Below are 16298 nucleotides of genomic sequence, written 5' to 3' on the forward strand. Positions count from 1 at the left end.
CGTACTTAACTTACTGACAATTCAGACACCGAGTTACATGTGCAACTATATGCTTTTTCATTCTCCTCCACCAATAATGTTGCCGCAAATCTTGATACATTTTTGCGGCACCTGGATGAATAGAATACCTGGAACTGTGTGCCTCTTCAAGAATTAATTCACGAAGCCCATCCACATTAGGCATACAAATACGGCCCTGCATTTGCAGAATTCCATCTTCCCCCACAGCAAACTGTTTGGCATCACCGTGCCACACCGTGTCCTTAAGGACAAGTAAGTGAGGATCATCATACTGCCTCTCTCTGATGCGCTCATATAAAGAAGACCGAGCGACTATACAAGCTAGAACCCGACTGGGTTCTGAAACATCTAACCTTACGAACTGATTAGCCAAAGTTTGAACATATGCAGCTAATGGCCTCTCACCAACCAGAATATACGCAAGACTGCCCATACTCACAACCTTTCTACTCAAAGCATCGGCCACCACATTGGCCTTTCCGGGGTGATACAAAATGGTGATATCATAGTCTTTCAATAACTCCATCCATCTTCTTTGCCTCAAATTAAGATCCTTTTGTTTGAACAGGTACTGAAGGCTGCGATGATCAGTAAATACCTCACACGAGACACCGTAGAGGTAATGCCTCCAAATTTTCAGCGCATGAACAATGGCTGCCAATTCTAAGTCATGAACAAGATAATTCTTCTTGTGAACTTTCAACTGCCGCGACGCATATGAAATTATCTTGCCATCTTGCATTAATACTGCACCAAGCCCAATGTGAGATGCGTCACAATATACTGTATACGATCCTGAACCAGTGGGTAATACCAATACTGGCGCCGTAGTCAAGGCGGTCTTGAGCTTTTGAAAGCTCAACTCACACTCGTCTGACCATCTGAATGGAACACCCTTCTGGGTTAGTCTGGTCAATGTACTTGCTATAGATAAAAACCCTTCCACGAACCGACGATAATAACCTGCCAAACCTAGGAAACTCCGGATCTCTGTAACCAAAGCAGGTCTAGGCCAATTCTGAATAGCCTCGATCTTCTTAGGATCCACCTTTATGCCTTCTGCCGATAAAACATGTCCCAAAAAGGCAACTGAGTCTAACCAAAACTCACATTTTGAAAATTTGGCATATAACTGATTATTCTTCAAGGTGTGAAGCACACTTCGAAGATGCCGCTCATGCTCCTCTCGACTGCCAGAGTAAATCAAGATATCATCAATGAATACAACCACAAAAGAATCCAAATAAGGCTTGAACACCCGATTCATCAAATCCATAAATGCTGCTGGAGCATTTGTCAACCCAAATGACATCACTAGGAACTCGTAATGCCCATACCGAGTCTGAAAAGCTGTCTTAGGGACATCAGATGCCCTAATCTTCAACTGATGGTAACCAGATCTCAAATCAATTTTCGAAAATACCTTGGCACCCTGAAGCTGATCAAATAAGTCATCAATTCTTGGCAGCGGATATTTTTTTTTTGATAGTGGCCTTGTTCAACTGCCGATAATCTATACACATCCGCATCGAGCCATCTTTCTTATTTACAAATAATACTGGTGCACCCCAGGGCAAGACACTGGGTCTAATGAATCCCTGATCAAGCAAGGCTTGTAATTGCTCTTTCAATTCTTTCAACTCTGGTGGGGCCATACGGTATGGTGGAATAGAAATGGGCTGAGTGCCCGGAGCCAAATTAATACAGAAGTCAATATCTCTGTCGGGGGCATCCCCGGCAGATCTGTAGGAAATACTTCCGAAAATTCACGAACAACTGGTACTGAGTCCATAGAAGGGACATCCGCACTGGGATCGTGAATATAAGCCAAATAGGCTAGACACCCTTTCTCTACCATACGCCGAGCTTTCATATAAGAAATAACCCTGCTGGCAGAATGGCCAAGAGTTCCTTTCCACTCTAATCGAAGTAACCCCGGCATAGCTAGGGTCACTGTCTTGGCATGACAGTCCAATATAGCATGATAAGGAGACAGCCAATCCATACCCAAGATGACATCAAAATCTACCATATCAAGAAGTAGAAGATCCACACTAGTTTCAAGATTACCAATAGTAACCACACACGAATGGTAGACATGATTTACTACCACAGAGTCTCCCACCGGTGTAGATACACACATAGAAGCACTCAGAGAATCACAAGGCACAACCAAATATGAAGCAAAATAGGAGGACACATAGGAATAAGTAGATCCTGGATCAAATAAAACTGAAGCATCTCTATGGCAAACTGGAATAATACCTGTGATCACAGCATCAGATGACTCGGCCTCAGGCCTAGCTGGAAAAGCATAAAATCGGGGCTGGGCCCCACCACTCTGAACTGCATCTCTGGGACGGCCTCTAACTGGCTGGCCTCCACCTCTAACGGTCTGACCTCCACCTCTAATGGCCTGACCTACACCTCTAATGGCATGGCCTCCACCTTTAACTGCCTGACCCCTACCTTTAGCTGGCTGAGCAGGCGGTGAAGCAACCGGTGCCGGTATGATGGCACGAGAATCTTGCCGAGATATATTACTCGCCAATCTAGGGCAATACCTCCTGATGTGACCAATGTTCCCACACTCATAACACCCATCCTGATGTCGTGGTTGCTGAAGCTGAAGCTGACCCAGATGGGGCGGATAACCACTGTAGTAACTCTGGAGTGGTGGTGCACTGATAGGAGCTGAATGTGCACTGAATACTGGCTGCTCAGAGTAAGGCATAATAGGACCGTTACTCCCTGAAGCACCGGGAGATACATTGAGTGCTGAATGAAACGGTCTGGGAGGATGACCCTTACCAAAATTACCCTTGCTTCCAGACGAGGCACCACTGTAACTACCGAACTGACGAGGCCTCTTATCGGACCTCTGCCCTCTTTCCTGTGCAAGGACCATCTCGATCCTCCTTGCGACATTAGCAGCCGCCTGAAAAGAAATCTCACTTCCGGTCTCCTTGGCCATCTGAAGTCTGATAGGGTGAGTGATTCCCTCAATGAATCTCCTCACTCTCTCTCCCTCCGTAGGTAGTAAAAGGAGAGCATGACAGGCCAAATCCACAAAACGGGACTCATATTGAGTAACAGTCATACTGCCCTGCTGTAGACGCTCAAATTGCTTGCGAAATTTCTCTCTCAGTGTGATAGGGAGGAACTTCTCCAAAAATAGCTGAGAGAACTGCTCCAAGGTAAGTATAGGTGATCCGACTAGTCGGGTCAATGTATAATCTCTCCACCACCTCTTGGCGGAACCCGTCATCTGGAATACGGCAAAATCAACTCTATTGGTCTCAACTATACCCATGTTTCGTAGCACCTCGTGGCAGCGTTCAAGATAATCCTGTGGGTCTTCAGAAGGTGTACCACTGAAGTGAACTGGAAAGAGCTTAGTAAACTTATCCAGTCTCAATAAGGCCTCAAAAGACATGGCGGGCCTATCACCGGTCTGTGCCGCAATAACTGGCTGAACTACCCCAACTGGCGGGGCTGCTGGAGCCTGATTCTGGGGAGCCATCTGCTCCGGGGCGGGAGTAGTGGGAGTTTGTGCTCCTCCCCCAGCCTGTGAGACGGCTGGTGCCACTAGAAATGTACCATTCTGAGCCACACCCTCCATAAGACTCACCAATCGGACTAGAGCGTCCTGAAGCACTGGAGTGGCTATGAATCCTTCCGGGACCTGAACTGGTCAAATTGGTACATTCTGAACTGGGACCTCCTCCTGAAGGTCTACCTGAGGTTCTTTAACAGGTGCAGTTGCTCGAGCTCTGGACTGAGCTCTACCTCAGCCTCTGCCTCGGCCTCTAGCACGACCTCGGCCTCGACCTCTACCCCTGGCCATAGTTGCCACCGGGGGTTCTGGTCCCTGCCATCGGTAGAGGTATTACGCGTTCTCACCATCTGCGAGTGAATAAGAGTAGAATGGTTCAATCATCGATGATAGAATAAAATCGCACGACAGAATAAGAAAGAAGTGATATTGTTCCTAAACTTCATAGCCTCTGATAGATAAGTACAGACGCCTCCGTACCGATCCTTCAGACTCTACTAAGCTTGCTCGTGGCTCGTGAGACCTATGTAACCTAGTGCCTTGATACCAACTGTCACGACCCGAAATTCCCACCTTCGGACCGTGATGGCGCCTAACATTTCACTTGCTAGGCAAGCCAACGTTAAAATAATATTAGCCATTTTTAAATAATTTTTAAATTTATTAATAATAAAGAAACAAATGCGGAAGTAAGGTCTGAAATATAGTGAATAATCCATAAAAATAACGGCATCTAAATATCATCCTAGAATTGGTGTCACAAGTACACGAGCTTCTAGAATAATAAAAATAAAGGTCTGAATAAAATAAAGTTGTCTGAAAATAAACATACAGCTAAGGTACAGTAGACGGGGACTTCAGAATTGCGAACGCCGTGCAGTTATACCTCAAGTCTCCTCTGAGTAGCTGAAATCCGAGCAAGTCTATGGTACGCCGCTGGGACCAACTCCGAAATCTGCACAAGAAGTGCAGAGTGTAGTATCAGTATAACCGACCCCATGTACTGGTAAGTGCTGAGCCTAACTTCGACGAAGTAGTGACGAGGCTAAGGCGGTTCACTTACATTAACATGTACGCAATATTAGTAACAACATCAATAATAGAAATAAATCAGGTAACTCATTTATAATGGTTGAAGCCAACTCAGCAGTTATAACCAATTATCATTTCCATAAATTCTGTTGCAGCGTACAACCCGCTCTCACAATATATTCACATTCAATTATATTGCAGCGTGCAACCCGCTCTCCCAATATTTCCCTTTTAATCAAGTATGTCATATATTTATTTCAATCAAGTATATATATATAGACTTTTAAATAAGTCTGTTGCGGCGTTCAATCCGATCCCCCAATATTGACTTTTCAATAAGTCTATTGCGGCGTGCAACCCGATCCTCCAATATTAACTTTTTAACAAGTCTGTTGCGGCGTGCAACCCGATCCTCCAATATGAACTTTTAAACAAGTCTGTTGCGGTGTGCAACCCGATCTTCCAATATGGAATATGGACTTTTAAACAAGTCTGTTGCGGCGTGCAACCCGATCCTCCAATATATTCATTTACCAATTCTTATAGAATAAATTGCCCCAATAAATGCAACAATTAATATAAAATTTTAAAACAACAAGCATTCAATAGTTATGATTTAATTATGAAACAAGCAATGACAATTAGCAATTTATTATGAAAATCGGGGAGAAAATAGACAGTTTAATATTTAATATGCTAAATGTCAAGTAGCAATTAATACACATAAATCAAATAGCATGTAACAATTATTACAGGAATTCAAGAATTAATATTTGTCAAGGAATAGGAAAGAAATAATTATTATAACAATTAATTCGTGTCTTGGAACAATTTATGATTTTCAAATAATTATGCAGATAATTAATTTGACGACGTATAGACACTCGTCACCTCGCCTAATAGTTGTTCACATGCATTTCACATAACAAATAATTTAAGGTTTCTATTCCCTCAAGTCAAGGTTAAACACGACACTTACCTCGCTATGCAAATTCCAATAAATTACTTGACCACAACTTTTCCTTTTAAATTTGTCTCCAAAAGTTTCAAATCTATTCACAAATAATTTGATATACTCAATACAAATCGTAAGAATTAATTCCATATGAATTTACTAATTTTTTGGATAAAAATCTGAAATTCACTTTAAAAATTAACAGTGGGGCCCACATCTCAAATCTTGAAAAAACTTACGAAATCTAAACACCCATTCCGAGACGAGTCTAACCATACAAAAATTATCAAATTCCGACATCGGATTGACCTTCGAATCTTCGTTTTATATTTTTGGAAGGTTTTGTAAAAATCTGATTTTTCTTCCATAAATTCATGGATTCATGATGTAAATGAGTATGAAATCATGAAATTTAATCAATATAGGATAAGGAATACTTACCCCAATTTTTTTCCGTGAAAATCGCCCAAAAATCGCCTAAATCGAGCTCCCCAAACTCAAAAATAAGTAAAATGGCTAAACTCCCCGTTTTATGGAGTTTCTGGCATTTTCGAGCACTACAGGTAGCGTGGGGCGCTGCCTGTGGCGCACTTTCCAGTACACCAATAATTCCCAGCGCCAGGGCTAGCGCCCCACGCTACCCTGGGCGCTGGCGGCTATGAAAAATCTTTCCCGACACGAAAATGGGCATAACTCTCTCATACGATTTCCGAATTCGATGATTCTTTTTTGCTATGGCTCCAAAATTTCAATACGGATCTATTGCTTCCATCAAAACTAAATTTGGAATTCATTTGCTTAATGAGATACCACTTATTCTTGAAGAAACGACGTCGAACGTTCTTGAAATGCCAAAATTAAATTCCGTTGTCCACCCGAGGCCCTCGGGATCTCAACCAAATATACCAACAAGTCCTAAAATATTATACGGACTTACTCGGGGTCTTATATCACGTCAAACGATGCTAAAATTATAATTCACACCTCGATTCGATCTTTTGAGTTTCCAAACTTTTCAATTTACAAATCTTGTGCCGAAACATGTTAAATGAATCCGGAATGACTTTAAATTTGGCACACAAGTCATAAATGACATAACGTAGCTATTTCAATTTTTCGAGTCGGATTCCGACTCCGATATCAAAAAGTCAACCCCGTGGTCAAACTTGAAAATCTTTAGCCGTTAAATTGCTAGTTCCGTTAAATGGTCATAACTTAAGCTAGGAACCTCCAAATTAAATTACGGCATACGCTCAAGTCCCAAATCATGATACGGAGCTACCGAAACTGTCAAAATACTAATCCGGGTCCGTTTGCTAAAAATATTGACCAAAGTCAACTCACTTGAATTTTAAAGCTCTATTTCACATTTTAATTCATATTTCACATAAAAACTTTTCAGAAAATTTTACGGATTGTGCATGTAAGTCGAGGAAGGATAAATGGTATTTTTCAAGGTCTTAGAACATAGAATTACTTATTAAATTTAAAGATGACATTTTGGGTCATCACAGAAAAATGTTTTTTTTTTACGTTAGCAATCAGTGCCGGTTGTAGATCTAGAAGAAACTAAAAAGTTTAGCTAGAAAATTCCCACAGACGGCGTCAAATTATTTGACCAAGAAATATAATTTCCGGTTAAACTATTATATTTATATAATGAAGGGTCAAATCTAGTTAAGGATAATGACTCTAGATATTAAGCATAAGGACGGACGATAGATGGGACTAAGTTCGCATATGATTGATGACAATAAATATGAAATACTCTTGCAATAAGAACATTAAATGAGATATATCTAGCAATAAATGTCAATAAATGACATTTATGTAAATAAAAAGAATGATTCACCCGATAATGAATGGACAAGGAGAATATTCTGCCCGACAACGGTGAATGACAGATAGATCCAAGATTTGCATGAATAATCCTTGGATTTGGTAAAAAAGTGGAGAATAATATGAACGAGAATCTTTATAAAAATGTAGCCTTTGTGTTTTTATCCGAAAGGGAGTCTTCTTCTCAAAAGTGTTCTTATGAGAAAAATATTACATGCCCTTATCATTATCTTTTCTTCCTATATATTTGGGCCTATTTTCTTAGAAAACCCTAATAGTACAAACAACAGGAATATTCACTAGAATACTTCCCTTTTTAATACTCTATTCTGACAAATTTGTCGTTACAAATCTTATCACTAATAATCGATCTCGACCTAGACCTTTGTTGATATTTTGACTGCGATATCTATTGATATTTCGACCACGGCTTATATCGACACCGCGACCATTAATCTCGCTATGGCTTAGACGAGCACGACCGATGATATTCATTAATGCCATTTTATGCTAAATATTTGAAGGGCAGATTTTTTGCTTATACAAGTAGAAGTTCCAACAGTGGATTCGTAGACATGGTATATACCACAATTTTCATACACTAAAGTGAAGATATTTGAACTTCTTCCTCTTGCTAGGTGTCAACTCTTTTCTGGTAATAGAATTGGATCCTCGTAAAATCAAAGGCTTTACACTATTATCCAAAATCATCCCTTACGAAAAGCAAGAACGAATATGAGAGAGATATGCACAAGTGAAAATATACTCTATTTATTGCATTAACAAAATGGCATCTTTCTATATATAAAAATGTTTATCTTTAAATTTTCAATTCTATAAATTCTCTTATCTATATTATATTAAAAGCACGAAAACCTTTAGTGAAATGTCGTTCGTCTTTTTTACCCTTTAAAAATAAACTTTACATTAGATAAAATTATAATTTAGTTATTATCCTAATATTTAAGACTTTCAAATGAATAAATTTTTTAATTATTAAATTCTATCACTATTTGAATTATGTAAGAAGCTCTTTATTAAGGACCTTAAAGTAAATATTATTTGGGGAAATAGGAGTGATATTACGTTTGATTTTCCTTGTATATCCGACGGCAATTTCAATGGAAATATGTTTCACATTCATTCTTCTTAATTGGGGAACTTATAATTCTAACGAGATATACTACTAAAAGTAACAGATTTGGTACCAAACTAAATATTTATTTTAATTACAAAAGGTAGTTTTTAAATATTACACAAATTGATAAAGAGAATAATATATTGTTCCAGTAGGAAAATAGTTCGAAAATAATCGCGTGTATCTATATCAATAAATATAATTTTTAAAAATTATGTAAATATTATTAAATAATGTGTTTGAGTTATTGAATAAATACTAAAATATATATAAGTTCCTAAAAATAATGAATTTTAATCTCACTAAGCTAGCTCAATAAAAATATTGACAGAACTAGCTAAGTGAGATACACATTTGCTCTTGTGAATTGAACTTTTAGGATATGAATTGAACTTTTAAGATATGAATTGGACCTTTTGGATATGAATTGAACTTTTAGGATATAAATTGGTGTAATTAGGAAAAAATTATTATCTTGAATTAACTAAAAAAGATATAATTAATTTATAATTGTAGAATAAATTAATTTATTCTTGTGAATCGAACTTTTAGGGTATTGGTTAAATTTCTTTAGTTTAGTTCGTTTATGTTTAAACTCGTAGGATATGAATTGAAATTTTAGTTTTTAGGATTTGTTCTTGTGAATTGAACTTTTAGGATATGAATTGAATTTTTAAGATATGAATTGGACCTTTTGGATATGAATTGAACTTTTAGGATATAAATTGGTGTAATTAGGAAAAAATAATTATCTTGAATTAACTAAAAAAGATATAATTAATTTATAATTATAGAATAAATTAATTTATTCTTGTGAATCGAACTTTTAGGGTATGGGTTGAATTTCTTTAGTTTAGTTAGTTTATGTTTAAACTCGTAGCTCAATAAAATTATTGACAGAACTAGCTAAGTGAGATATACATTTATTATTTTTAAGAACTCATAATTTTTAATATTTATTCAGTAACTCAAACACATTATTTAATAATATTTACATGATTTGTAAAAATTATACATTTATTGATATAGATACACGCGCAAAGCGCGTACCCTAAGACTAGTAATCATATAAATGTACAAATTTAAGATTACAAGTTCTAAATAATACTTTCAGAATATAGCAAAAAAACATATTTTTCTTTCTTAAACTTCTTACCTATCCACTCAACCAGCAAATGCTGAAAAACTACTGATAAAATGTACTATATCCGTTCACTTTTACTTGTCCACTATTGACTTTGCACACTCCTTAAGAAAAAATAAATAAAGTGCATAATTTATCATGATATCCATATTATTTGGTGTATAGCCTTAATGAATTTGGAATAAGTAATTAATGCTAAGGACAAAACAAGAAAAATAAATTATTTTTCTCTTAATATATGAAAAGTGACAAGTAAAAATGAATAAATTTATTTTTAGAATATATGACAACAAAAGGTGAACGGAGGGAGTATGATCCAAAATCTTGCTGCAAATGGCACAAAATTAAAAGAAGGGAAAACCTAATTATTCTCAATTTTAACCATCCCACAGTTAAAATATATCCTGAGACATGAAAAGAAATCGATATGGCATAATCTAGTAGGATGAATGTCTAATCAAGAAGCTTAAAACCAAGCAAAATGGTCCTTGTTGGGGCCTCAGTTGAGCTTGAATCAGACATACCAAGGTTGATTAAAATTGTGGGGAATGTTCAAATTGTAGTTATTTGTGTATTCAAGATGTGGCTCCAAATTGAATTTGTGAATGAAATTAATCCAAGCATACATTATTGTATTCCATATCGATAATGCTCATATTGAGTTTGATCTGTCATTTATCTTGATGATGCTGAACACACCTGCACCTATCAAATCAGCTATTGAGGTGGCTTCAAAGTTAATCACTCTCAGAGGTAATTGTGTTTAATTTCTACTGTAAATTTATCTTTAAAGTCAAACTTACAGAGTATTGAAAATGAATTCAAAAGAAGATATACTACCGATCCCAACTAGTTTAGACTATAGATAATTATTGTTTGATTGTATATACTGATTAAGCACAAATTATACAGTTATTATATCAACTAATATTTGTAAAAAATAAAGTTAGTGTTATCTCTATGGGCTTTGTTGGGTTGGTGTGTTGCGTGAAATCCCTTATTTTTTGGATAGGAATTAACCTAAACATAAAATACCCATCCATCCAACTGCTTTAACAAATTAAAAACAGTCTGCTGTTGTATAATATTTATAAATTTCAAATATAATATATATGTTTAACTGTATATAATTAATATATAATTTATGTTTATCGATTATAAAAAGTAAACAATGAATTGGATGAGCTGTTTGTGTAAAGATGGGTGACTGGTTTTGGAACAATGACACTTTGGTCAAATCCCGCCAGGGACGGGCTGATGTTTTATAGGATCAAGAGCAGACCCATAACTTCCCCACTCTTCAACGTTGTGGACTGGCCCGTAATAAACTGGCCTTAACTTATGTGGGCCTAAAACGGCCCAGCCCAACTCCAAACCCGCACAAAAGAAGAAAAGAGGAAGAAGATTCAAAAGAAAAACCTTGCATTCTTGCGCCACAAGTCCGAATCACTACGCTAGTACTGGAAAGTAGCTTGAAATTTACAATTAATGGAGTTTTATGCTGAGGAAGGAAAGAATTTGAGCTCAGATAACTCCACGTTGATTCTGGTATGCTTCTAGGGTTTTGCTCTCAACTTCTTTAGTGATTCTTCCACTCTTTTTTTTCCGGTTCTGTAATATCGTTATTTGTTTATACTGTAGCCGGCGCTATCGGTAGGAAATGCAGGGCAACTAGCGGTGGATCTTCTAGTAGCTTCTTTGAGAGCGGAGAGAATTGGATATTTGGACGATCCAAATGTAGTTCCCTGCGTTGGGAATGACGCCTATTGGCCTTCTCCGCCCGGTGAACTCGCGCTTCCTCTCGAAGGTATCAATTACAACTTATTACTTAATTTGACTTGTGCATTATTATATTGAGGACAAATGAAAAAATATTAAAGTAGTTGTTATTAAAAGTTTGTTTTTATAGATGTTCATATAAATTTAACTTTGCATAGTTCTTTGTATTTTTGATTATCTGTATAGAATAGTATTGTTATTGGAATGATGGCAACTGTTTTGGAACGTTACAAAATGGAAAGAGTATCAGTTAAATTGAAAAGGAAGAAGTATACTTCTTGAGATTTTAGGAAGGAAATGACGTTTCTGATTTTGGTTCGTGGCAGTATATGAATCATCTCCTGATGCATTGGCTCTGGTACAGCAGAGGTCTCCAGTTGTTAAGGTAAATGTTAGTACTTTTTTTGGCAACGGGTATCATTGCTGCTTGATCTGGTCTTTTTCTCTCGTGCAAGCCACCTAGGAGGGAATATAATGCAAGAGCATTTAACATCTTTTTATACCATCGGGTATTTAAAGCAACTATTGGTATGTAATAGTAAGTGTGAATTAATTAACTGGGAAAAATGGTAAGTAGACAATGTGATAATGTGAAAATTGTTTACATGGACTGTCTGTATAGCTTAAATCCAACTTTTTATTGCAATGTATGCAATTAAGGTTTTGTCTTTTATGTGGTTGTTTAGTTCTAACAGCTTACCCAACAGGGCATGATGGTTGAATTTGCTAGGAACTTGGCGAATTTTGCTGCTGCCAATGGGAAGAAACATGTAATCATGCTCTCAGGCTTGGAGTTTGGGCGTTGGCGAAACATTGATATGTCAAGGTATCAATATATGAGCTTCAGTTAAACATATTTTTTCTGTTTTCTTTATGTGGTTCAATGATTGAAACTCTGTGATTCCACTTTCTACTTCATCATGTCCTCCCTCCATTGAGAAATCACTTTACATGGAAACTTTAGTTGCTTTTTCTGAGATCATTATCTCGTGAATTGCTGACTGTTCCTGTTATTATGGGAGTTTAGCTTTTTGCATCCGAATACCTAAATGAAGGCGACTTAATATGTGTTGGTTAGGCTCACGGCACGGGTTTGAACCCTGCTGTAGACAAAAGGCTGGTGTTTAAGTGGAGAAAGATAGAGGGGCAGGCCCATTATCCACCGAGTTTCGAACGTGCGCCACTGGCCCTCGTGGATTTCTCGGTTATCAAAAAAAGAAGGGATTTAATAAGTAAAGGTTGCTAAATAAGATGCTTCTTTGTTGGAAATGTTGCTGGAGATTATGTGTACGTGAAAGGTTCCTCTAATTTTGAGTCGATTAGTGAAGGTGAATATTTCCAAACTGTTGCCTTTTTAAGCTATTAAGTTTACTGTTGCTTATTCTATTGACTTGCGTTGAGTTCTTTTCTTTGAACATTTTATCTGATTCCATGGTGACATTGATTTTATGGCTATCGTGTACCAGTGGATTGCAGATACATTACCTTTCTAGTTCCAACTCAGATGGAACAGACGATCAATGTGAAAGCCAGGGCTGGAAGAGATTACCAGAGTATGATCCTACGCAGAGAATGTGGAAGTATTTAAACGATTTAGCCAAAAATACTGCCTTTGAGGTGGAGGATTTGCCTTATGAAGATCTGGGAGATGAGGACTACGATGCCAGTTTGCCTTATGCTGCGTTGTTCTCTTGTCTTAAGGTTGTGATATGCTTGTTTCAGTTGTTCACTATGGATAACTTGATGTACTAGTACATTTCATGAAAAATTAATTGTATTTGTCATATGTGGCTTTCGTATTTATAGAATCTGATTTCTTTACTTTGTAGTTTCTTTCAAATTGTCTTTGCTTATGTTGCTAAATCCTGCTGTCTTTTTGTTGCACCATAATACATTCCACATGAGCTTGAGATTTCTAAGTAGTTAGGCTTTTGATTTTGTTTTGGGATTGTGTTCCTTCCCAGATTGTTCAATGCTACAGATCTGACATGTATTATAGCATACTTAAAGTAATTATTTGTTCTCGCATCTCAAAAAAGGTTTTTATTCTGTGATGAAGTTATAGTTGATATTTCCTTTTGCATTGTTTTGATGTGTCATCTGAGTATGGTGCGGTTTTCAGATTGTAATTTCTCGTAAAATTATTTCTAAAGTTAGCACAGCTTCTTTTGGAGATATGCTTAAGATGAAATGAGATCAATGAAAAACTACTATTTGGTTTCCTTTGTAATTTCTGCTATCAGTATCTCAAGACTATTCTTGATATGAACTTACATATTTATCCACATTTTTATGTTAAGTATACTTTTCTACCCTGATTGAGTTTGTGTAATAATCTTATTGTTTATTGGTCTAGGCCAAAGGTCTGAAGGTCACTTGTCTACTGTGTTATTGCTCGGAGGGAGACAACATTCCCGATGCTTTCAATTTGGCTGATGCAGTGTCAAAAGCTCTGGGGCTCCGACCTAATAGTTCTCAAGGTGAGTTATTGTTTCCTGGTATGATCAATCAGTTTTCTTTCCTTCATTTCTTGATCTCTGTACAATCATACAATGCCTGGTAAGAAAACTAATACTGCTATAGCGCTTTAAGTACCTAAATATGGTCAAGTAACTCTTATCCTTGTAAGCTAGTGGCTAATAATACTTGGTGCTGTCTGATTGATAAATTTACATGAGAAGTGATTGAGCTAATGAAGATAATTAGATCGTCTTCAATTGTTTTTTTGACTGTTTTGGAGGGGGAGGTATTGGATTTCATGCCTTTTGAATATGTTTAAAATTATCGCAAAATGCATAGATATGGACTAGGGTAACGTAGGGATATTACCTTTCTAGTACGTTTAAAATTGCCATAGGACGCATAGATGTGACTATCTTGTAACATAATTTTCTGAGGCACTAACTGACCTCTTTTACTGGGGTCGTTCAGGTAATGAAGGTGGAAGCTGGGTTGTGCCGTTCTCGTGGAAGAGTGTCTATGGTCCTCCGCCAGATATGTCTCTTTTCTAGGCCACTTTGGAGCAGTTTATATGTTGCTGTTATATCTCTCTAACTCGGTCTTTTTGGCTGTGATCAAGTGAAATTTATGTCTTTGGTTCACTTTTGCTGTACAAGTTTCTAGTTTGAAAGTGTTTGTCATCACACTTTTGAGGGAAAGAGTAGCTGCGTAATTTAAACTCTTAAGCATCTTTTCAGCTCCGTTAACTCATCAAAAGATCGTTGAAATATTAGGTTGTAATGGTGACAAAAATAAGGTTTAGATTCTCCATAACCCAACTTAAGGTGGAAATGGGAAAAATAGAAAGTACTGTACTGTTTTTGAAGTAAAATCATTTTCTTTGAAAAGTTTAATTAGGCAAGGTACATGAATCAAGCTGCCTTTGATATGCAGAATTTTTTTTTTTGGCCTTGACGAGATAAAAACTATTTGTGCAATGTCATTCACATTATAAGTATGTGTTTGAATACAGTCAAATCTCTCTATAACAATTATGTTTGTTCCGATATCTTTTGGATGTTATAGTGAAATGCTGTTATAGAGGACATATATTATAACCCAACATAAAAAATCAATTTCGAGAAAACTTGGCTTTTATAATAAATGACTGTTATATAGGGATGCTGCTATAGAGATAGAATACGATTTTAGGTCTAAGGCAATTCTTTTTGCCTTGCGCAGAAAACAGATAGTTGAGAATTTGTCAGATTGAGCTTTACCATGGCACAGAATTGCATAGTATATGGCATAACTTAAGTATATGATAGTTTATTGATGTAACTGTTATGAAATATAGCTTAAAGTAACAATATATAACAAGGAAAAAGAAGCTAAGAGATATAGAGAGAAAGAGAGGAGAGATTCTTATGTCTTCTTCAATTGTGTGTCTTTTCTTATCTATTACAATGTCTTTATATTGGCATGAAAAGTGAAGAATCACTGTTGTAAAATATGTCATTGAACATGTCATTAAGCATTTGAGAGGTAGATCATGTGGGAGGTTATGGAGATAATGGAGAAGAGTAGTGAGCATTACTCCTTTGGTGCTTATGGACATCCACCAAAATTCAAGATTTTGTAACACTCCCCCTTGGATGTCCATAGATAATGTGCCTCGTTAAAACCTTGCTAGGAAAAAACCTTATGGGAAAAAACTCCTAGTGAAGGAAAAATAGTACACATAATGTAATACGCATTGCTTGCTGCCTCATTGAAAACCTTGCCAGTGGGATAAAACCATAGCTAAGGGAAAAATAGTACAACGCGTATTTGCCTCCCCCTGATGAAAACATCAATTTATTTTATCGAGATGATATGTTTCGATCTTGTATACCAACTTCTCAAATGTTGAGGTTTATCATGCTTCGTTGAATAGAATCACCAAATTATCAAACGAACAAATTTATTGAACATCTATTTCACCGTTCAGTGAAGATTATGTCTGATAAAGAACTTTGATGAAATATATGATTTATTTTGTCTTCTTCAATATATCCTTATTTCAATTGAGATAAGCAAACATTATAGTCTTCACTATTATTGGAGTCTTCTCTTCAAAGAAAAGTCATACACCGGTTGTGTGTTGAGTGATTTGATTTATCAGTTGCTAGTATATTGACATGACTTGAATAAGTATCAACAATTGATTGCTTTGTGCAATAATAATATGGCAGTACCCTCACATACAAATAGATTGTTTGAAGAACGAACTTTAAAAAATGCCTGCATTTGCATAACCAACAAAACTTTGGCAATATTTGTTAGAATAAACAAATCTATATCAAGGATTCCTTTTGCAATATAATCCCAATAGTATTCCAATATCTCCATATAG

The 16298-nt window shown here is 36.6% G+C and overlaps 1 protein-coding gene across 1 annotated transcript; it reads left to right on the forward strand.

Moving 5' to 3' along the window:
* The first annotated feature begins 11081 nt into the window (after window positions 1-11081).
* Window positions 11082-14649, forward strand: LOC104121372 (uncharacterized). The gene is made up of 7 exons (XM_009633348.4): window positions 11082-11233; window positions 11327-11492; window positions 11791-11849; window positions 12172-12290; window positions 12931-13165; window positions 13821-13944; window positions 14396-14649. The coding sequence occupies exons 1-7, from the start codon at window positions 11174-11176 to the stop codon at window positions 14473-14475; spliced, it is 843 nt and encodes a 280-aa protein (XP_009631643.1). The 5' UTR covers window positions 11082-11173; the 3' UTR covers window positions 14476-14649.
* The last annotated feature ends 1649 nt before the right edge of the window (window positions 14650-16298 follow it).

Source organism: Nicotiana tomentosiformis, chromosome 1 (assembly GCF_000390325.3).
Source record: "Nicotiana tomentosiformis chromosome 1, ASM39032v3, whole genome shotgun sequence".
Lineage (NCBI taxonomy): Eukaryota > Viridiplantae > Streptophyta > Magnoliopsida > Solanales > Solanaceae > Nicotiana > Nicotiana tomentosiformis.